The sequence below is a fragment of the Crocuta crocuta genome, unplaced genomic scaffold (genome assembly GCF_008692635.1).
Source record: "Crocuta crocuta isolate KB4526 unplaced genomic scaffold, BGI_CrCroc_1.0 scaffold24, whole genome shotgun sequence".
NCBI classification, from domain to species: domain Eukaryota; kingdom Metazoa; phylum Chordata; class Mammalia; order Carnivora; family Hyaenidae; genus Crocuta; species Crocuta crocuta.
This window is the reverse complement of record NW_027530974.1, coordinates 4,386,653-4,411,523: the sequence shown is the minus strand read 5'-3', so window position 1 is coordinate 4,411,523 and position 24,871 is coordinate 4,386,653. Positions and strand designations below refer to the sequence as shown.

At 40.2% G+C, this 24,871-nt stretch overlaps 1 protein-coding gene across 8 annotated transcripts in view; it reads right to left on the bottom strand.

The window, feature by feature from the left end:
* The window catches only part of FARS2 (phenylalanyl-tRNA synthetase 2, mitochondrial), a 608,095-nt gene that overhangs the window by 146,709 nt on the left and 436,515 nt on the right, over positions 1–24,871 (bottom strand). For all 8 annotated transcript variants that reach the window (XM_077770046.1, XM_077770045.1, XM_077770049.1 and 5 more), the window contains one exon: positions 3,434–3,585. In XM_077770046.1, coding sequence (XP_077626172.1) covers positions 3,434–3,585 — 152 coding nt within the window. The remainder of the gene's footprint in view (positions 1–3,433; positions 3,586–24,871) is intronic.

Here is a 24,871-nt window from a genome sequence, read left to right as displayed (position 1 = left end):
GCCACCCAGGCGCCCCTGTCTTGCAATATTTAATTTATGTGTTTAGAAAATAAAGTAAGTCTTGAGTTCAAGATATGCATTGATGAGTGCAAGGCTAGGTGACTCTCCACATGCCACCACCCAAGTCTGGAACTCTTAATGGGAGGAGAGTGGGAGGGGTATAGGGTGCTTCAGGTAAAAAGACCTATGAGAGGAGGGTTTTAGAATATGTGAGTGGGGGTCAGTTAAAAAAAACTGTATGTGGCTGCCTCCCCTATATCAGAGATCAGCAAACTATGGGCCAAACCTAGCCTGCCACCTATTTTTGTAATTAAAGCTTTATTGGAACACAGCCATGTTTGTTTGATTTCATTTTGTCTGTGGCTGCTTTTGTAACAGCAGAGGTGAGCAGATATTACCTCGAAAGTCAAAAATATTTACTATCTGGCCCTTAACAGGAAAAGCTTGCCACCCTCTTGCCCTAGATATTTGCTGATAATCTTTACTCAGCGAGCTGCTATTACTAAATAATGTGTCCTTTTCTCCATGTATGTCCTTTTCCTAAGGGCTATAATAGTAAAGTTTTCCTTTGGTTCCCAGTAACAAAGATACAAAAAAAAGTGGCTTCAACAAGATACTTGTCTCACATAAAAGGGGCTGAGTTCAGGGCTGAACTGACACTCCAGCATCAGAGACCCAGGCTGTATATGACACAACTTCCATTGCGAAGGTCAGACCATGGGCCATAATGGCTGCCAAAGTACCAGCCATTACATTCACATCCAAGTAGCAGAAAGGAAAACGGACAGCGTCAACCCAACTTTTCAGGGAAACTTGTGGAAATACCATTAAACACTTCTACTTATAAATCACTGGCTAAACTTGGCCACAAAGATACACTTAGTTATAGTGGAGGCTCAGAAGTGTAGACTGTTAGTTGGCTGGCAAGCTGCTTAGATAAAAAAATCAAGGTTACCTTATTTTTTTAAAAGGGGTATTGGATATTGAGAGATATTTAGCAATATCTGCCACGGTAAGCTTACTTCAATAACCAAGTACATTTTTAAGATCGGGGCACACTCTGGATAGGCTAGTCATTTTGCAGAGCTCCAGAATAATAGGCCTTAAATATTTGGTTAACATTTATTTAAAAAATGATAAGGTCAGTGCCAATAAGTATATTTTGGTTGGTTGATTGTTTCCAAATTTCTAATAAAAAGAATGTCTCTTTCAGAAGGAACTGGACAAATTCTCCTTGCAACAGACAGTATGTGGTTGGTGTATAGATCTGCATCAACAGAGGACTNGATTTTTTTTTTTTTTTTTTTAATGGAGTATCTGCCTGCCTGGTCTGTCCCTGGTCCACAGGATTCTGACACTACCTCACTCTCACTGCAGTTGCTCCAATTAACATGCCCATATTGCATGTACCCTAACCACTGCAAATCACCTACAAGTCAGGAAAACCCAGCATTTATCCCCTCCTCCAAACCAAATGCCCACATCCAGACAATAACATTGCTCTATAACCTTTAAGATCTGATGATCTTAACCAGAAAGGGCAACTCATCTAACTTTGACACTGTTGATAGGAGAGGCAGAATTGCAGAGCTAAGACAATAGCAAGAAGCAAAAGCTTGAAAAGTAAAAAATTAAGAATGGATTCTGAATCCTTGATTCCAAAGGATTTTCTACATATCAAACAACAATGGGGAAAAATCAACAAGTCATGTGCTTTTGGTATATCAGTTATTACCTAGTAATCAGTATTATTCCCATACTTTTCCTCCTCCTCAAAAGTCAGTAACCAGAGTTTCAGTATCAACATGCAAATTCCTGGAAATTTCTCTCACATAAAAGTTCCGGGCTGAATGGGTATTCCATTGTGTCAAAAACCCAGGTTGCTCCATACATTCTATTTTCTGTAAAGTTAAGGGGCAGATATAATCTGAAAACTCGAAAGTAGATTTAAAGGCTGCCAAAAGCAGCTGAAATCAAGTAGAAGACAATGAGAGGATATAAAGAGAAGAAATATACAGTGTTATTTCTCAGAAAACACCAGCAAAGATACATTTCTCAGAGCTGAGGGTTACGACCTGAAGTTCAAAATCTTTATCACTGAGGTAAACAAAGGTGAATCTTTTGTTTGTAAGAAGAGAGGATTTGGGATGGGAGGCAGAACTACATAAAGAATCAATGAGATGAATGGGCCATATTTAAAGAAAGAGTTGATTTCTCAGCAATGGAGAGGAAGAAAGCTGTAGGATTGTGAAAACAACTAGCCTGAATGATCACCCTATCCCCTCTCTGCCAAGTCAGCCCCCAACCTCACATCTCAACTTTGTGGAAATAGCTGGTTCAGAAAATCCAGTGATGTCTGAATATAAGTAACAAAAAGGTAATCATATGCACATCACAGATATATCAATTTAAAAATTGAGGAAAAATAAAGAAGATAGCAGAAAAACTCACTAACAAAGAAATCATAGAAAAAAATGTTGCCATTAGATCATAAGAAATTGTTGGTCAAACACCTTGCAATAAATTTTAAAACCCAAATGAAGCAATTCCTCTGTGAAGCAAAATTACAAAGCAGAAATAGAGAGTAGATGGCAAGAAAACAGATGGAATGGAAATGTGAGCTCACAGAACTCAGAAAAGGTGGGGAAAACAAAGTAACCAAAAATAGAAATGGAATGTGAGCAGGGAAGAAGAGACTGCAGAAAACAGTAAGGGACAGAGAAGGTAGCAATGAGAAAAGCATTCAAAATGAAGTGGAAATAAGAGCTTTAAAACATTAGAGAAAAGCTGACAGGTAGAGAAGTCAGACAAAGAAGAGACTACTTATGTATAACTAGAATCCCTAAAGAATGAAATAGAATAGAACACTGTATCAGAGCAAATCCTTAATGATATAATCCAAGAAAACTTTTCTAAAGCCAAAGCCGAGTCAAATCTGATTAGCATAAGACTAACCCTCCCTTCTCCCCCACACACACCAGGGCGAACAGGCCAACACTGAGATGGATCCTGAGACAGTTACTAAACTTTATCCTAGGACCCAATACAGCTTTTGGCATGTGGCAAAACTTCATAAATATTTACCAAGAGACTAACCAACCAGCTTTTTCCCCATAAACTCCTGTTCCTGGGATGTGATATGGTAAGAAATAACTTCTAAAAGCAATATTGAAAAACTCCATGATCTTTAAAACATTGTTTCACATATTTTTCTTTACAAAGGCAGGAAAGACTAAATATGTATTTTAGAAAGATCTTCAGAAAGGAATGATATAAAAGTTTTTTCTGATAAACAATACGTTCACTATAAATTCTGGAGACATTTTGTATCATATGCATTGAGTTCCAGGAAAATTTCATTATATGTTTCCACAGCCATTTTTCACAGAGAAACAACAAAGGATAAAATCAGAAGGTTTTTTTTTTTACTTACTTTGGATGTTCAAATCTGTCTATCAGATCAACTTTTTCCACCAGGTCTCCTCCAATTGTTCGTACTAAGTCATAGAAATCGTTTTCTGTATAATTCTCAGAGGGTAACCAGAATGAGATGTCATTTATCACAGCAGGGTATTTGCTAAGAGGCTAACAAAACAAGAGAAGAAAAGAGATTGATTTGTTAGTTGGATGAGAATGTTTAAATTTTTCATGGAAAGTTACACTTGGCTAATTAGAAAATGCTGGTAAAGCATTATTTCAGCATTTGGATTTTTTAGGAACAAAGTGAACAGAAAGATAAAGCCAATATTCAAAATTAGCAAATTCCATTATGAATATTATGGATTCTTATCACATTCCTTTGTAACATTACCATATATTATATTTGTATAACCCTTAATGTTCAATTTAGTATAAAGCAATTTGAATATATCATATTTCAGGGTTTTTTTCCATTGGAATACTAGAGTAGAAAAGTTCACATTTAATTAACAAGCGATTCATTAACTTCCTGTGATATTTTCAGGAAATCATTTTAATACAGAAATAAGTAAAGGCTTGTCAAAATTGATATTTCAATTAGTAATGTCATTATTTGTTAGTATTTCTAATTATTAAAATAAAAGCCTGGGATGATAAGTAGTCATTTGGGGAGTTATTTTTCAAATTATAGTTCTAAAGATAGATAAACACAAATGTAGCCATTTCCCCCATTTTATTCTATTTTTTTTTCCAGTTTATTCAATCTCTTCATTACACTGGACAGATATTTAGAATTAGATGCTTTTAGAAGTCACTGTGTTTGTTTATGTGCCTTATACATATAGTGTTGGTCTATAAGTTACCGCCACAATAAAAAATGTTTTGTTATATAACTGCAAAGTCCTAAGGGAATACGTGCTAAAGTATAAATCTGTTAGAAGAGCAAATTTATAAACTGGTTTACACCAAGTCTGATATCACTATAAGTCCTTTGGTGAATCACTGATCAGGAAAAGTATAACTTTTTAAATGGCAAGACCTCTGAAGAATCAAATACTCAAACAAAATACGATTATTCAACTTGAAATATCAATAAAGTTGTCAGACACACATTTCAAATGAACGTTATACAGCTACTATCTAGGTGCTTTTGACAGAATACCAATGCTCCTGAAAAACATCCTCGGTTTTCTCTCCCACAATAAAGTCAGGATCTTGTGATAAAACATCCCTGGGTTAATGTAACAAAAGGACAGGAGTCTGGTGGCTACACAAGTTGATCTTCCTTTGGATGCTATCCTCCTGCTACTTCAGGAACATGCAAGTTGAGGGAAATTAGATAAAAAGCTGGCATTGCCAAGAATTAGCATGAAATGTCCTCTTCAGGTGATCCAAGCTGAGGTACTACTGAGCTCTGATGACAGAAGTGGGAGGTGCCTAACTGAGCATTTGTGTAGGCAACCCAGTGACAACAATAAACTGGTGCAGTTCCTCTGGAAAACAGTGTGGAGGTTCCTCAAAAAATTAACAATAGAACTCCCCTATGACCCAGCAATAGCACTGCTAGGAATTTACCCGAGGGATACAGGAGTGCTGATGCATAGGGGCACATTTACCCCAATGTTCATAGTAGCACTCTCAACAATAGCTAAATCATGGAAAGAACCTAAGTGTCCATCAATGGACGAATGGATCAAGAAGATGTGGTTTATCTATACAATGGAATACTATATGGCAATGAGAAAGAATGAAATCTAGTCATGTGTAGCAACATGGGTGGACCTTGATGGTGTTATGCTGAGTGAAATAAGTCAGTCAGAGAATGACAGATACCATATGTTTGCATGTATAGGAGGATTAGGAGGAACTTAACAGAGGACTATGGGAGAGAAGAAGGGGAAAAATAGTTGGGGGAGAGGGAGGGAGGCAAACCATGAGAGACTCTTGAATGCTGAGAACAAACTGAGAGCTGATGGGGTAGGGGGAGAGGGGAAGGGGGGTGATGGGCATGGAGGAAGGCACTTGTTGGGATGAGCACTGGGTGTTATACGGAAACCAACTTGACAATAAACTATTAAAAAAAAAAAGAAACATGATAGTAGCATAATAATGCTGTCAGCCAGAATACAGGCTCCCAAGACATTAAAAAAAAATACATCCTACAGTAAAAACTAGTTTTAAAAGCCCAGACTATTATACTGCAAACTAGTTCAAGCTAACAAATTATATATGAGAAGTTTAGAGTAATGGTTTATCTAAAGGAAGCATTAAATATACTAATTGGGGTATGTCAGATGTGTGACATCTACTAGTGACTTTTGCTTTTTGGAGGGAAAATAAAATTTGGTTTTGAAAATAAGATGACTATGGATCTATGGTCACTGGATTGTAGGCTTTCTGATGCTTAGCCAGAGGTTGTATTAAAAACTAACCAGGGGCTTCCCACTCCTCTTAGGATAAAGTTTCCAATTCTTGAAAAGTTCTAGTTCTTTCTGTTATTCTCCAGGCTCTCACACCAGCCTGGCTTATTTGGTTTCTTGAACACACTAAGCTACTTCCTCCATATACTACTTCCTGCCCTCCCTACTCTACTTCTGATCCTCTGTTACCACATTCACTTCAACCCTCAAACACTCCATTAGTCCCTAGTTAAGGTAGCCTATACTTCTCTTTCATACTACCCTTCATTATTGTAATTGTGTAAATTGCTTTTGAGGGTGGGGTGTGTATCTTTTTTCACCTCCAAATCTCTATTACCTTGTAAAGTCTCCATTACATTGTCGGTATTTGTTAAGAGCACATTACAACACTACCCTGTGTGAGCAATGTCTACATTACAGTGAATCAATTTAGCTGTTTTTCTTCTGTAACCAGACAAGCTAATGGATGTATAGGGTCAATAAGGCATAGAGACCTGCCTCCATCCCTGGATATGTTCTGATGAAGAGACAGTGACCATGTGGGACGACAAAGAAGAGGTGGACAGGCAAAGTGATTTGGTAATTACCTGATAATCCATAATCACAGAACCAGATAATTTTAGAATTGGAAAAAACCTGTTAACCTAAAGAAGCAGACTGAGGCAAGCTTGAATTACCAGAAGCTGAGTTCATTCAGGAATAGCAGAGGGACTGCAATTCAGAAAATGCATGCTGCAGGTGAGTCTGTTGAGGGCTTAGGGCGAGCTATATCAACAGGGAGGGGTGTGCAGAGAAAACAGTCCAGCCCAAGTCTAAGCAGTAAGTACACTGGCTGGAGGATGGTGAAATATTCTTGACAGATACTCATTGGTTAGGAGAGTGAGTCTCAGTCCTCTGTAAATGGGACATTCACAGGGAGTCAGACTCTCAGTTCTCAAGTTCTGTTCTTCTCAGGAACTATGTGTGAGATGCTCCATTTCATATCTTCCGCTTCCATTTTAGATTTCATAGACCTTAAGTGGCAGCTGATATTATTTTTGTTTTCTTATTTCTTTTCTTGATCTAGATGAGCAATGTCTATTTTATTAGTTTTATCAACTAACCATGAATTGATTTGTTCTTTTGAGATCCACCCTAGAATTCTTGTGTTTTTTTTTTTTTTTAAGAATTGAAAAGGTGATCAAAACTACAGTTATGGTAGACACTTTGAAAAGTAACAAGTCAATAATATGAACTATTTAATAACAATGAATTTGAAAACTTGGATTAGGTGGTAATTTTCACTCAAGGCAGAAAATTTAAACCATTGACACTGTCACAAACTGAATTATCAGGCAAATCTTACAACGAAAGTGTTAGACTCAGATGGTTCATAATATAACTTTATCAAGTACATAAGGTGAAGCAGTCCCTTTAACACATAAATTACTTCATGAAACAGAAAAGGAGGGAAAACTACTTTCATGAATTTATAAACTTTAAGCCAAAGCTGAATAATCACAGAATAATTAAAACAAATCGTAGACCAATTTCACCTTACAACCTACATATAAAATCCTAAAGGTAACTTCAGCAAATAAAATTCAAAAATCATAAACCCCCCCAACAATTCAATAATCACACAAAATGACCTAGGAGGGTTTATTCCAGAATACTGAGAATGATTTGAAAGCAAAACCAATCTACAACCAATATATAAAGAAAAAAATCATGATTTTTTTCACAGAAAAGAAGTACACATATATGTAATACTTCATTATAAGAAAGAAAGAGGTTTTTTGGTAAACTATAAATAAAAGGCAACCTCCTTCCTTCTAAGATGTTTACTGAAAACCTACAGCAAACATATTTAATGTTAAAATTTTTTAGAAACACCCCAAGTAAAGTCAAGAGTAACATAAGGATACCCATTCTCACACTTGCTGTGTCACATTATAAATCCCAACCAAGGCATTAAACAGGAAAAGCTATTAACTAAATGAATTGGAATGGAATAAGCAAAAATTTGTGACCTTAAACTGAATCATCCTTACTAACTATATGATTTGGACAAACTGCTTAATCTCTGTTTTCAGTTTCCTCTTCTAAAAAAGAGGTATTATTAGTATTTACCTCATATAATAATGACTACATATATGTCATATTATACACAGAATACAGGAGAGTTAAAGTGAGTGAACTGGAGATATATACATCACTATGGCTAAAATTCAAAAACATGTTGTTTTTAAAAAAGTAACTTGTATTAAGATGTATTCACTATAATATTTAAATGAAGTTTAAAGACAGGTATGGCAATAATATCTATGTATGAATTGTATTAAAACAGATGTGAGAAGGGGCTTCAGAATAGTGATTAGCTCTAGGGAAGAAAGGAAAAGTCAGAAGAGATTCTGATTTTATCTTTTTTTTTATTATTTTTTATTTTTTTTAATGTTTTTATTTATTTCTAGGAGAGAGAGAGAGAGACAGTGTGAGCAGGGGAGGGTCAGAGAGAGAGGGAGTCACAGACTGAAACAGGCTCCAGGCTCTGAGCTGGCAGTCAGCACAGAGCCCGACGCAGGGCTCGAACCCACGAACCGCGAGATCATGACCTAAGCGAAAGTCGGACCCTTAACCGACTAAGCCACCCAGGCGCCCCGTTTCTGACTTTATCTTTAAGATGCCAAAGTTAAGGTTCAACCTTTGATTCCACAGCAATTGCACTGAGTGAGCTCTGCACTCTAGAGGTGTTGAGTGGCTTGGGGTATAGGCACATGGCACACCCCAGTTAGTGAGGTTAGCCCAACTCAGACTTTATTCCCTTCATGAACACTGATGGTAAACACTCCTGTGAATTCTGTTCTTATCAGAGAGTAGCAAAAAATGCCACCCCAAAGTATGTCACTTTGGTATATGGTTTATTTTGAGCTGATACAAGAAAAGCTCTCAGCCACCTCCCCTCCCCCCACTGGCTAACAACACACACACACACACACACACACACACACACACACACACACACACACACACTTTGCCTAAAAGCAGGACAAAAAATGTGCAAAGGAGTTGCATCTCCTGTCTCCAATCACTGGAGACAACTCTAGACCCACATCAGCCCAGAGATAACACAGAAGAGTCTACACATCAAACTTTACTAACTGGCCCTTATCTTCCATTAGTTTCCCATATGTGTACCTTTCCTTAATTTGCCACCCCTAGATACTCAGGTCATTTCCTTTGTCATGTTACTTATCTAAATATTTATCGTTCTTTTGCTAAGCTGTTACATAAGCCCAAGTACACACTGAACCTTTAAGTTACTCATTTCTTATACTCCTATGTGTTACATGATATACATGTTAATAAGCTTGTTCTGTCTTTTGTTGCAGAGCACCAAGAGACACCTAGAAGGGTATATTATCCTTATATTTATTACATTGTGGCTACCTCTATGGGGTTGGAATAATACCCATATTTTATTAAATTGAGCTAATCCTAGGAATCTATGAATGTTTTTCAGTTTGCCCTTCTTAAAACTTATCTCTGCCAATTACTGATACTTCCAACCTAAGAATTGTTTTATTGCCTGTTCAGGGCTAGGTGGCAGAATAATCATGGAGTATGTGCCTCCCTAACCCCAAGTTCCCCGAATGTATTAAGCGCCCTCTTATGTTCATGTCTTTTATCATTATGTCCTCCAGGACAGGGACTAATGTCTGGTTTACCTGTGTAGCCCAGCAGCTACAAAGGAATAGCAGAGGAATTGCAATTCAGAAAATGCATGTTGTGGGTGAGTCTGTTGAGGGTTTGGGGCAGGCTACATCAACAGGGATGATACACAGAGAAGACAGTTTTGCCAGAGTCCAAGCAGTAAGTTCACTGGCCAGAGGATGGTGGAAGATTCTACAGTGTCTGGCTAATAAATGCCAGTTGAACTCATGTTCAACTGACTCCACTATGGCATCTGTGTCCATACTTCACAAATTTTCTGGGAAAGTTTGGATTCTTAAATAATAATTATGAGGGTGCCTGGATGGCTCTGTTGGTTAAGTGCTGACTTCCACTCAGGTCATGATCTCACAGTTCATGGGTTCGAGCCCTGCGTCCAGCTCTGCGCTAACAGCTTGGAGCCTGGAGCCTGCTTTGGGTGCTGTCTGTCTCCCCCTCTCTCTCTGCCCCTTTCCCACTTGTGCTCTCTCTCAAAATAAATAAACACTTAAAAAAATGGTAAAAAAATAAAATAATAATTATGGTTCCAAAAATGATAATTTTCCATGCCATCCAGGTCACATGAATTTGATTTCTGAAGCTGTTGTTATGCTCTCCATTTTTTTCCTATGAAATAGTTTTGCTTATTAAATTTTACTCTCATGTCCCTTTACTGTCTCCATTGCCCCCACTTCCTTTTAAAAGACCCACTCATCTCTTCAGACCCGAGTCTCCAGACTTGCAGATAAGAAAGCTGTAAGCCAAAGTGCCAGAGTCCACATACTTAACAAGAGACAGATAAAAGTGGAATACATTTCTCCCCTGTTCCAATTATTTTCTGCTTGTATCTTCATTATTTTCTTACTGTTTAATTGGTTTTATTCTGTTCTTTCCCCAGCTTGTTTAGGTTAAAGAGCAACTCATGTACTTTGGGGGCTTTCTTGCTTTTAAGTAAAAACAATTAAGGCTATAAATGTTCCTCTAAATACCTCTTTAGATATATCCCACAAACTTTGTTTTTCCTTAAATTTTTCTCCTTTCCTGCATTCTATTGGATTGACCAATTTTAAAATTATCCTAATAATTTTTCCTCTTTGCATTAAAAAGCTGTAAATTGTATGTCTGTTTTTTAAACCACACACATACACACACACACACACACCCTCACACGCCCTTTAATAAACTGATCTAAAGCCTAAACTTATTTAGGATTTCCATACTCTTCTTAAATAAGACAGAAACCTTTGTTTTTTAAACAGCTCCTCTTCCCAGCTATTAGAGTTTTATCTTTTAAAAAGCACACACAAACCAGTAAGTTATTTAAAACAATGATTAATTTAAGCTAAAAATTGTTTTTAATTTTATATATGTCCTCTTTATTGGGAGACAATTTTCCGTGGAATTTCTACCACTTGCGTAACAAACATTCTTGAAAGACAGAGGTAGTCTCTCCCTTAGGGGAAGAGAGCAGATTTGTTTCTTCACCAGAATAATAAAGATAGTACCTTTCTCAGGTCAAAGATTGGGCAGGTTTGCTAACAGCCTCTTTAAAAGAATGGAAGGAAAGCAAGCAAACATAATCCGACAAAGAAAACATTGTAGGGTTCCTAAACTTGATGGTTTTTAGCTGCGCTAAGCCCAGTGTGTGAGCAGCAGCCACCTCAGCTGCTCTGCATCGCCCCTCTGAGATTTGGGGGGTTAGAAAAAACAATGGGAACAGGAAGCTCATTCTGCCTTGGAGCTGTGAGTAACAGTCCTTTGTCTCTGACCCAGGAGGCTTGTGTCTTCTGCCAGCAGCCATTAGACTGTGGCAGCCACCTGATGACCTTGCACGCAGGGGAAAACTGTAGGTCATTCATAGTTTTTGACACCCTCCTTCTTGCTAATTTTTGTTTTTGTACATGCATATCCTTTAATAGTTTATTCAGTGAAAGTATGTGGGAGGAAAACTCAGTATTTACATGTCTGAAACACCTCACACAAATAATTTAGCAGGGCAAAAAACTGTTGGTTCCTAGTGGTCTCTCCTTGGCACTTCGAGAATTTTTTTCTGTACCTATTATGCCAATGACAAGTCTGCTGTTAGTCAGTGCTGTTTCTTCCTAGGGAATCTGTCTTTTCTTCCTGGCAGTTTTAAAGAGTTTTATCTTTATCCTAGAGGTTCCATAGTTTGATTCTGATGAGGCCTGGTGTGCATTTATCTCCATTTATTCTGTTTAGCACTCAGCGTGTGCTTGCAATTGGTGGGCTCGTGTTCTGTTTCACTTTGGAAAAATTCCAGCCACTCCTCTGCCATTCCTTTCTTTCTCTTCTGGAACTGCAGTAACACATATTATGGAGCTTCTTAATCTATTTTCTTTTAACTGCTCCATTTTGAGTTTTTAATCTTTCTGTATTTGTGTTATATTCTGGATGAGTTCTTCAGTAATAGCTTAATTTCCTAATTCTCCCATCAACTGAGTCTAGTCTCATCTGCTGTTTTCTTTACTTCAATGAATCTATTACTCATTTCTGATATTTCTAATTGTTTTTTTTTTCTTATCTATTTACACTCTACTTCTGCCTGGTTTTGCCCCTTATTCAGAATTTCCTGTTCTTCTTGCTTTGTACTTTTGTTAAAAATGGGTATTAACCTCTATTAATCTCTTTAATGATGTTAGGCATTTTTTTCCTTTTTTTGTAAAGAATGATTTTTTATTTTACTTTACTCTCCAGTGAATTCAGATTCTAGTTGTTGATTTAGTTGGCTGACACTCTAAGGTCAGAGTTCTCTATGTGGTTGACAATTTATATGTACAGACCCATCTTGTATGGGAGACAAGTACTAATGTTCTCTCCCTAATCACCCCTCCTTGGTTAGAGATTTTTGTAGTTTTTGTACTTGTACTCTTAGCTCAGAATCAAGTTGGTAGTGGTGTCTGGGTTCCTACCCACTGGTGACACTGCTGATGATGCTATACGGGTGACTTATCTCAATTCCTGATACAGAGCCATGTCTCAAAACAGACACATAGATCAATGGAACAGAATAGAAAGCTCAGAAATAAGACCATGATTATATGGTCAATTAATCTTTAACAAGGAGGCAAGAATATAAATAGGAAGACAGCCTCTTCAACAAATGGGAAAACATGCAAAAGAATGAAACTGGACCACTTTCTTACACTGTACACAAAAATAAACTCAAAGTGGATTAAGGACCTAAACTGGAGACCTGAAATAATAAAAATACAAGAAGAGAGCACAGGTTGTAATTTCTCTGACAGCCACTTCAACATTTTTCTAGATATGTTTCCTAAGACAAGGGAATCAAAACAAAAAATAAACTATTGGGACTGTATCAAAATAAAAAAGCTTCTACAAAGCAAAGGAAACAATCAACAAAATGAAAAAACAATCTACTGCATGAAAGAAGGTATTTGCAAATGACATATCTGATAAAGGGTTAGTATCTAAAATATACAAAGAACTTATATAACTCAACACCCCAAAACCAAATAATCCAATTAAAAAATGGGCAGAAGACATGAATAGACATTTCTCCAAAGAAGACATACAGATGGTTAACAGACATATGAAAAGATGCTGAACATCACTCATCATCAGGGAAATGAAAATCAAAACCACAGTGAGATATCACCTCATCCTGTGAGAATGGCTTAACTCAAAATTACAAGAAACAAGTGGTGGTGAGGATGTGGAGAAAAAGGCACTCCTGTGCACTGTTGGTGGGAATGCAAACTGGTGCAGCCAATGTGAAAAAACAGTATGGAGGTTTCTCAAAAAATTAAAAATAGAATTACCATATGATCCAATAATTCCAGTACTGGCTATTCACCCAAAGAATATGAAAACACAAATTCAAAAATATATATGCATCCCTATTTTTATTACAGAATTATTCACAATAGCCAAAACAGGGTTCATCGATTGATGAATGGACAAAGAAGATGGAGGACATATATACAATGGAATATTATTCAGCCATGAAAAAGGATGAGATCTTGCATTAAGTCAAATAAGTGAAATAAGTCAAAGAAAGGCAAATACCATATGATTTCACTCATATGTGTAATTTAAGAAACAGTAAGAAAAAAAGATACAAATAGACTACACTGTTAACTATAGAGAACAAACTGATGGTTACCAAAGGGGAGGTAGGTTGGGGGATGGATGAAAAAGGTGATGGGGATTAAGAGGACACCTTAACGGATTAAGAGGGGCACCTAAGGTGGCCCAGTTGGTTGAGCATCAGACTCTTGATTTTGGCTCAGTTCATGATCTCATGGGTCCTGAGACTGAGCCCTGCATTGCGCTTTGTGATGAAAGTGGGGGGCCTGCTTGGGATTCTTTCTCTCCCTCTCTCTCTGCCCCTCCCCTGTTTGCTCTCTCTTGCTAAAAATAAATAAACTAAAATTTAAAAAAAGGACACTTATCATGAGCACTGAGTAATTTATACACCTGTTGAATCCCAATATTGCACATCTGAAACTAATATAACATTAAAAAAATTTTTTTTAACATTTACTTATTTTTGAGAGACAGAGAGAGAGTAGGAGCCAGGGAGAGACAGAGAGAGAGGGAGACACAGAATCCAAAGCAGGCTTCAGGCTCTGAGCTGTCAGCTGTCGAATCCATAAACCATGAGATCATGACCTGAGCTGAAGTTGGATGCTTTTACTGACTGAGCCACCCAGGCCACCCAGGCACTCCTGAACCTAATGTAACATTAGGTGCATATATATTTTTGAATTAGTGTTTTCATATTCTTTGGGTAAATAGCCATGTTAACTGTACTGGAATTAAAATAAAATAAAATTTAAAAAAGGCCATGTCTCTGTCCTGCTCTCTCCCTAGGATCAAAGTTTCACTTAAGTCACAAGTCATGGCAGTAACAATTTGCAGCAGTGATTATTGCCTCATTTCTACAGTTCAGAGAACACTACCAACACCTGGCCCTATTTCTAAGTTTTTCGTGGTTCCTGTACTTGTACTCGAGTGTATACTTTGGCCCAGTGCATGACTCAAAGCTTTTAGTTCCAACACTCTGCCAGAGCCAAACCAATGGTCTCCCTTCCCCGCTTATGAACCCAGAATGCACAGTGTCTTCATTCCCACTCTCCACTTCGTGTTGGTCTTGCCCACAGATACAGATCTTCTGTAGGGGGAAAGGTGAAGGCATGGTCTGCTTTTTTCATGTTCTCTTTTTAGACTGTTAGCTATCACTGCTATGTGTGCCAAGCAGCGGCCTACAAAGCAACACTGACTTGCCTCTGTATCTCCTTACACAACGGTTCTTAACTTTGTATGGGGGAGGACACAGACCTCTCTGACAATGTGGAAGGTCTAATCCTTGTTCCAGAACATACCTTCACAAACACAGATTTCTGCATGGGACATCTGGATTCACAAACCCAGTAAAAGTCATTCAAGGAATCAGATAAGGACCCATACTCAAAACTGTGTCATGAGTTCAAATACAGACAACTGAAATTACTTTACAAAGAGAATTAAAAAATACCAAAATTGTTATTACCACATGATATAGACACATAAGTATTCAGTTTGTATTCATATACATTGTAAGGAATGTATACTTTATAATAAAACCATACATGAAGTCATCATTGTTTGTCTTGTAGTAGCTACTAGAAATGCAGTCACATTTATATAAATAAAAAAGTCTGCTTTTAACAGACTGGACTAAGAAGCTTCTTACTGCAACTCAGGACAATTCTGAAGGGCCTCCTCATTCCAGAGGTGCCTATGGGTGGGCAGAGGCTTTTGTGGCAAATGCATCACAGCCCACCTTCTCCCTCTGTCCAGTCCAACTTCCATCCCCTCCCTTCCACAGGGTGGATCCTGACAGAACCTGATAATAAGCTTCCAGCTTTGTCTTAGAGAGTCTGCTTTGTGGGGCAACCTGACTTGTGACTCTGAGACAGAAACAAAACCAGTTGACAAAAGAATGTGGTGCTTCTAGGGGGACGCCAAGCATCAAAGAACATACACTTAGAGTCAGGCACATCTGGACTGGAGTGTAGGCCCTACTGCCAGCTGTATGCTAGGTGCCCTGGCAGACTGGCATGTGTTACAAAGACCCTACAGGTGAAGACTTAAACCACAGTCACACCTGCATCTCGTCAGGGTGCCTTGTGATCCTCCCAGAGGCGACTACTAGGAGGCTATCTCCTACTCACCCCTGCTTTTCCCTGCGAGGCTGTCATCAAGCAGCTTCTCATCACCTCCTGGGTTCTGAAGAGCTATGAGGATTCTTGCCTTGCCCTCCTCACAAAAGATTCCCAGGACATAAAACCTCTTGGCTGTTGTCTAGAACGTGTACTTCACAATCAGGGTATAACTTGTGTTAGAATCATCCACTCTGTTAACAGACTGAATTATGGTTGAGTCCTAAAGCCCAATATGTCAGAACATAACCTTACTTGGAGAAGGAGTCTTTACAGAGAAAATCAAGTTTAAAATGAGGTCATTAGGGTAGGTCATAATCCAATAAGACTGGTGTCCTAATCAAAAGGGGAATTTTGGGCACAGAGACAGACACTCAGGGAGGTGGCCATGTGAGGATGAATCCAGAGATAGGGAGGATGCTTCTACATGATAGGGAAGGCCAAGGATTTCCAGCAAACCACAGAAGCTACGGGAGGCTGGAACAGGTTCTTCCCCCCAGCCCTCAATAGGAACCAACCCTGTGGGCACCTGAATCTTGGACATCCAGGCTCTAGGACTGCGACACAGGAGAAGCCGCCTGGTCTGTGCACCTTGCTACAGCAGCACTGTGACTGTGTTTCAGTGTCACCCTTTTATGGTGCGTGGGAGGAGGACCAGAGGGAGCTGGCAGTCTACAGCAGAAACAAACTGTCACCATCTCCATGTGGCTCCCTGTAGCTTCACCAGCCAAATCAGCAGGCCGTGGCCTGGCCTGGTGTGCTCACAGGCCTGAGAAAACTTACATCACAGTTTCTCCACCTGTAACATGGAGACGGCACCTACTTAGTAACCTGCACTGAAGAGGACGGGAAAGAATGTTCACAAAGCATAGGCTTAGTCATTTTCAAGCCAGAACACTGACTTGGACAGATCAACAGATGCACAATTTTGACAGTCATCTACGACACCTGGTTATAAGGTTGCCAAAGCCACTGGGGTGCGGGGAGGGGTCTGAACAGTGAGGTCTGGGTTTCTCAATACCAGTCCATCTTTACTGCCCCTTGCTCCAGGCTCACCTCTACAATTTAACTACAAATGTCCCTATGCACCTTCTCTCAAAGGCCCCCTTCTTATCACTCCATGATAAAATCAAAGTACGTTAGGCCCTCTGTATCTGTTCATAAATATTCTCAAGGAAGATAATCTTAACTTCCAGTTGGTAACAGAAACGAATACTTTTATTCCAATTCACTGTGTTTTGACATCAAAATCTTCTTAAATGTTCTTCTCTTGTGTAAGGAGACTAAGGCAGGAGAACAGATCATCGTTCTCCTCGACGCATGTTTTCTGTACTTGTCACTCATTATTACTTCCACCTCTGTCTTCTTCCCTTTAGGCAAAGCTATTGCTTTTTTTTTTTTTTTTTCTTTTTCTGGTCTACCAATTAGTTTGACAGTCTCTTTAGCAGGGGAGGGTCTGCTTCGACAAGTTCTCCACAGGGTTCTAAAACTGTCAAGGTGACTTTTAGTCAGCTTTTAACCAAGGCCAAGTTTAGGCAAAGGACTACTTCGCAGCTCTCTTTCACACACTGCTTCTCCTTCTAGTTCAAAACACATGGCCCCTTGATTTTTACTGTAATTATATCATCAATGGTTACTATTTGTGGCGTGCTGTGTGCCAAAGACTGTGCTGACACATTTTTTTAATGTGTACTTACCTATTTTGAGAGAAAGAGACCACAAGTGGAGGAGAGGCAGAGAGAGAAAATGAGAAAGAGGACCTCAAGCAGGCTCAGCGCTGTCAGGACAGAGCCCAATGCCAGGCTCAAAGTCACAAACTATGAGGTCATGACCTGAGCTGAAATCAAGAGTTGACCCTCAACCAATGGAGCCACTCAGGAGCCCCTGTGCCAGCACTTTCCATGCATCAGAGCGTTATTGTGCAGCACAATCCTGTGAGATGAACACGATTCCTCCTCCCACTGTGCCCATGAGTAAACTGTGGCTTACAGACCTTAGCTCATTTGTCCAAGGTCAAACAGCCAGGAAGTGGCAGAGCTAAGATCAAATGCAGGGCCAGGTGGTGCTTAACACCCATGCTTTAAGGCCTCCCATTTAGAACCAAGGGCTTACAGAAAATGGCTCAGTTTCTAGTACTGTTTCCAGAAGTAGTCTCTGCAGCCTAATTAATAATTATGTAAATAAGAACAAATCTAACATTTATCCCTATGGTGCCTTCCATGACATTTCCTTTTCGAATGATTCACTGAACTTTTAAATTAATTATCTTGATTTATAAGTATCTCTAGAGTGTTTACAGTCCGTGTGATTGTGTTCTTATCTAAATTAACTTAAAAATCAGTCTTACCTATAAAAACAGTGTGCACTGTTGATTACCTCGCTTTACATCCCAAAGTTTCAGAGCTCCCTTACTTTAATTCCGTCTCTTCATTTTGTAATAAAAAAGCTGTTTATTAAGTTGGGCTGGCAGATTTGGTACTTCACAAATTCAGGTTGTTCTAACTCTTGATTCCATGCTGCCTTGGTGTTTACAGACTCTCTCACTTTGTTCCAATGTTTTGTTTTTATCCTTACTTAATTTCGCTAAGTGCCGGGAGCGTAGTGTGTTGGTTAGAGCTAAGCACAGTTCCTGCTCAGGCAGCTTCTGCTCTGTTACTTTGCCCAGAAACCACATGAGAACCGGCAAGTTCGAAGCATTCTTTCAAACTTCCAGTTTCTCATATTTGTTTTTAATTTTTTGATAGAATTCCAGTTCTGGTTGAAGATTCACAGGAAACCAAGAATTTCCGTAACGAAATCGTTTGGGACAATCATTTTGGCAGCCTGCTTACTGAATGAACTTTCCAGGTTTGTATGGCACGGTCCCTCCTCAGCTATTTACTGAACTCCTTAGGAGCAGAAACAAAATTTCAAATCTTTTTGAATCCTCTCAAATTTACTTCAAGGCTCTAGATCTCTTAGTTATTTAAACAAACCATATGATGTGAGAAACAAAGATGCGTTTGCTACTCCAGGTCATGAGCAGGGTGGAAGTGGAGAGTGGTGGCCCTACATTGTCTGTGGGACCCTAGAGATCCAGAGCAGGGTGTCAGGGCCCTGCCTACAATAGCTTCTAACTTAAGAAAGAATCAGAGGGAGAGTGGGGGCCTGTGGTCCAGACCACCTCCCTGGAGCACTGGCGGAGTGCTGTGTACAGAATACTAATGTGAAAAATGTAAGAGTCTCTTTCTGGGGGTGATGAGAAAATGTTCTCAAATTGATTGTGTGGAAGGTTGCACATCTCTGCAATTAGACTAAAGACCACAGGATCACGCAATTTCAGTGAGTGAATTGTTCAGTTATGCGGCTCAAATCTCAATAAAGTTATGAAGACAATAAATGAATAAATAAATCTCCTGATCAAAATAATAAGGGTTCTGGAAATGGAGAGCTTGCAATTTTGTATTTAGTCTCTTTACCTCACCTTCTAAACTTAGCAAAGACTTCATCTCTTACACTCGTTGTTTCAGGTTAGATCATTAAGCCTTTTTGAAGTGGGCATTACTTCTGCATTCTGGATTTTCCTTTCCAAGGTAAAATATTTATAAAAGTTCTGCCCAATTGTTTAAATCTCCCATTAATTGTCTGGCCTGGATCTTTGCAGCCTTGGGCAATCATAATAGTTGAAGTGAGGTCACGTTTGGTTCATGATTATAATTTTTCCCAGTTACTCATGCTTACTGGGAAACAAGTATTTCCCTCATGCCTCAAGGAAGTGAATGGAGGCCCCAATTCATCCCATCTCATTCTCCTGCCTCCTCTGAAAAAAAATACAAAATTGGAAACTAGGTTTCTTAATCTCCAATCCCGAATTTGACCTCAAAATGGTACGTGCTAATAGTAGGAACTCAGTGAAAGGATCATAGTTTCTTTTCCATTTTTGCCTCAGTCTGCACAATGCCGCTCCCATTCTGTTAGGGACTACACATGCCAGGAGGTAAAACCCAGGGCCAGTTAGAAAACGTAACTTGAACTTGTTGGAGTTCATACAGAGCTGGTCTTCTGACTATTCCAGGGTTCAGAGGAAAATAGGCAAAACAAAATTTAACCTCAAGAACTTAAGACATCGAATTTCAATGGCTTGTTCAAAACTGGAGTAAAGATCAAACTTCAGACTCTCACAGACAAAAAGGTATTTTATAGAGCAGACTCTCTTGGATTTGACCTTCTGTCTTTCTTTCTCACCCCACATTCTTTCCCCCACACTACTGTCTGCTGGTGCTTTTAGGCCAGATCCTTTTACGTGTTTTAGGCCATCAAGATCCCTTGATACTACCTATTTTAATACTTCTTCCTCACTTCACAGCAGCAGACCCCAGTGAGCAGATACCCATCCTGTGTCTAAAGTTTTGTTCTCCATCCCCGTTGGTAAAAGAAAGGTCTAGGGAGGTGGGTTAGGCTAATTACTTCTGAGAAAGTTACTGATTTGTTTTTCCTAGAATATAATCTAATAGCAACTCTCAGCCATAGGGTAGAAATGGATAGGGGAAAAAAGTTGTGACTATCTAAAAACATCATAGCTGCTCTGGGCAAGGAGAGGGGTCACAGGGGGAGGAAATGAAATGAGGAGGAAAACATGAGGTGCAAGATACTAGTGATATTCACCATGGTGGGATGGTGGCTTCACAGGTATCTACTGTATTAGCACACTTCACAATGTAAACATTTTTTAAGATTAAAAAAATTAAAGGAAAAAAAGTATCAATGCCCAGTCATCTACCTGGAGAAATTGTGTAATGAAGGGAAACACTGGCCACAGATTATACATTCCCATATTAAAAAGAAATAGGTTTTTCCATAGTTAAAAATAAAATTCCAGCTATTACTCCTGGATTCTATTTCAACAAAGAAAACAATGATTTCGGCTTCTGCACATTAGGGGTGGGTGTGAAGCACTATTTTCTTTTGCACCAAATCCAAACCAGTCTAACAAAACCTATGACCAAAAATTCACAGCGGGCAGATGTGACACCTTAGTTGAAAGTAAAGGGAATGTGAATGTGGGGTTCCAATTGAGAGATCTCCACGCAGGTGATAGCAGAAGAATTTACACGCCATTGGAGACAGGGAACAAGACTTCACCAGGCGCCTTCTATGTGGCTGCTCAGACACTGTCCCTGCCACTGAGAAGCTCACGGACCAGAGGGGAAGAAGGCCATAAGAAGCAGTGTGCACACAGTGTGGTCTGTGCACTGGAGCCGAGGTAAGACTCCCTGGCAGAGCAGAAGGACACTCAGCCATCTTCGTAAATCTGTCTAAACACCTGAATGGAACCGTTACATTACCTCCCCACTCCTCAGAGAAAAACACATCTTCCATTCATGAAATAAACGTAAGTTAAGTTCATTAAAATAACTAAAACATGGGGACACCTGGGTGACTCAGTCGGTTAAGTGTCTGACTTCAGCTCCAGGTCATGATCTCATGCTTTATGAGTTTGGGCCCCACGTGCGGCTCCGTGCTGACAGCTCAGAGCTTGGAGCCTGCTTTGAATTCTGTGTTTCTTGCTCTCTCTGCCCCTCCCCTCCTGGTGCTCTGTCTCAAAAACAAATAAACATTAAAATAAAAAAAGTAAATAAATAATTAGGGGCGCCTGGGTGGCTTACCACTCATGTGGTCCATGAGTTTGAGCCCTGTGTTGGGCTCTGTGCTAACAGCTCAGCGCCTGGAGCCTGCTTCAGATTCTGTGTCTCCTTCTGTCTCTGTCCCACCCCTGCTCATGTTGTCTTTCTCTCTCAAAGATAAACATTAAATAAAATAAAATAAAATAAAATAAAACAAAATAAAATAAAACAAAATAAAATAAAATAAAATACTAAAACATGGAGTATATGAAGTTTTGGGCCATCTGTCATGTCAAAAGCCAAACCTGACAGGGAGACAAAGATGACGAATGACTACTTTCTGGAGAAGACGCTGCCATAATAAGACACCCGCTGAACTGTGGCGGTAGTTCCAGACTGTGCTCCTCTCTGACCGTGGACAAACTGCCTAGCTCTCTGGGCCCAAATTTCCTCATCTGAAAAAGAAAACACTTAGCACCTCACACACTGTTGTCTCTCAAAACTGTCCCATGTGATGCCACAAGAGGTACCCTAAAGAGCCTGGGCCATTGTCAAGTGCCTCTGAGAAATGCTGGGTTTCACCATGTTCTGCAGGGAAACTTGACCTTCCTCCTCTTCAGAAGGCTGGGTCTTCCTACATTGTAGACTCAAAGGACCAAGTGCAACCCAAACGTTTGATGCCACTGATTACATGAGCCACATCCCCAGCCAGAAAAGTGGCAGCAGCATTTGCCAAAAACATCTGTATCCTGACTTCCAAGATGGCCCGGTGTCATCTCCACTCAAGTCACAACCCCTCGAAATGACCCTGGGGTTCTTGCCACTTTCAACAAACTTTTAGAGGAAGAAAAATAAGCTTCTCGGATTTGCATCAAATAAACCTTAATGCAATGTTGCTGAGGCTCCAAGCAAGCAAAACTGTCACTCTAAGAGGTAAAGTTCCAGGCTCGTTAATTATTAATATCCATTATGCAAAGTAAATCAGAATGTTTCTGTACACAGGACTGGCCATGAAAGCTACTTGTAAGATTTCTCCTTTTTCTCCAAAACAATCATATCTGCTGGTTAACCTGTATAGGACATGAGGTTTTTCACTTTCTTGTACCCATCCTTACAGCGGGTTAAGGCAGATGTTGTTCAGGTTGTGCGGATGGGGAAATGGAAGAGCAGAGGCTGCAGTGCTCGTGGGTGCATGGGTCCTGAGAGAGTGGAGAAGGGGTCCTGAGGGAGTGGANCCTGAGTGAGCGGAGAGGGGTCCTGAGTAGGTGGAGAGGGGGGTCTCAACACAGGTGCAGGTCGCTCCCAAGTCTCCTATTCATCCAGAAAATCACACCACTGCCAGTGAAGGGCCCTCCTCCTCAAGGCCACCCCCAAACAGAGGGCAACAGTCATGCTGCCCCTTGCCTTCATCTCTTAGGACCCACCTCGTCCATTTTGAGCTATAGCACACCCCTCAGTCCCAGCAGACTCCTTGGTAAAATAGGAATGATATCCTTACCTCGCCAAATTATTATGGAGATTAAATGGGCTAATATATATTAAAAACCCTTATAAATTACAAAACACCATATAAGGTAAGGTATGATTAATTATCCCTTCTGTTGTGTTTTGTAAGCTTTTTTAAAAAAAATCATCCGACTAATGACACAATAATGGCTTACCATTTAGTTGCTTACATATACCAGGCCCTGTTACCTTACTTCGTCTCCATATAAAGGCTTTGTGGGAGGTCACTCAGCTGGTACAACTCAGCTCAGCCACTTACTAGTTTTTGTGAGGCTGGGCAGTTCCTTTATATCTCAGTTCCCCAGGCACAAGACGAGAATCCTGCCAGAGGACCCTTCTCCAGGTGCTGTGTGGATTAGAGGCATCAGTATATGTAAAGCACATAGTAACTACCTAAGTGTTTAGTGCCTCATCTCCTTCATTTGTACGTGGACCAACCATGACTGAATCAGATCCTCTTGTTTCTACAAACCCTTCGTGCTGTGGCACTTACTAAGGTCTGTAATCTGGGAAGAGCTGACATATCTCTGTGCATTATGTGATTAAAAGTGTCTCAAAGGGCAGGGGCCGTGTTTCTCCCTCTTCATGTTAAGTGTGGTGCCTGGCACACAATGTTAATAACTAACACGCATGGCATTGAATTAGAAAGACTGTGGCTCTCTTCCATGACTGCTGGTCTCGCCAGCCTTGATCTGGATGTGGTCCCAGGGCAGGCGGTTCCTGGGGCAGCGAAGCAGGAAGGTGGAGAAGGGCGGTGGGAGAAATGCTGATGGAAAAAAGAACAAATGCTCAGGAGGTGGAGCTGAGACATCTTTTTCCCCTCAAGCACGTGCATCAAAGATCAAGGGATAGATCCCTGTTGGTGGGGGAATGAGAGGGTTAATAAACTGAAAACAGAAACTAGGAGGGCCTTTTTAGACTTTTGTTCTGGAGAGCTAAAGGGTCAAACGTGGAGTGGAGAAGAGGAAACAAGAACGGGATGTTCAAGACTTTTGAGTTTTATGAAGACTCCAAGTGATGAGGGGGGAAGACCCTCCTAGGCTAACGGAGCAGCGTACGTACCTCCCGTGCCAGTTACCGAGCTCCTGCCTCCCAGCTCCGAGTCCACCTCCCTGCTCCGCTTCAAGAGGATGGCTGGGCTCTGCAAACTGCATCTCCGGAGGGAGGCAGGAGGCAGGAGCAGGACCCAGCTCCCCCGGCTGCTTCCTGCTGTCAGGCCCCAGCAGCGCAGCTTGGGCACCACCGTGATGCTGGCCCTGGTGGCAGTGGCCGAATCCACAGTGCAGCTTTTCCAACACCTGCAGAACCAGCCTCACGGGACCCTCCCCAGCGATGGGTCCCAGTCCCTCCTCTGGACTCAGAGATGCTGCTCTTCCTCCTCTTCTGAGGCCTGGGGGCTCGGCTTTGAAGGACCAAGCTTTTACATCCTAGCAATTCCAACTTCTTTTATTCTCTCAGCTATGGTGGTGGTGGTGGTGGGGGCTGCTTCCTGCAATTGCTATACCTGCAAAACCTCAGTGTTGTCCTTTTGACTTGTTTAGTTACCTCTCTCATAGGTATGATTTCTTTAGACTACATTTGTTATAATAATAAAAAATATTATTATATTTATTGGTGTGGTTTCTGTCAAGTGCCTAAACCCTGACTGATTATACATACAAAGGAAGGAAGGGAGAAAGAGATTTACCAAAGCTCTGGTCCCTGATATCACTCCAGAGTTGAATAAACTTAGAAATAAGATTCAGGATAACCAATTCGCAATATAAGTCTAAATAAAGAAATGAAAACCAAAGAAAGTTCTAAAAGCTGCTCACAGAACAACAAAGCTGTTTCCTCGAGCACTGATCCTCTGCTCATGTAGGTACACATCAAAGGTACCACCTATATCTCCTTCTTTTCTAAGAATCAACAAAGAAACCCTCTCCAAGTACCACACCCCGTGCTGAAGCACCTCCATCCCTGCAAAGATAAAAGACAACAGACCTGTGACTCTTCTTGTTTCTTCTCATTCCTTCGTCAAATACAACTCAGTGGTATCAGAGGT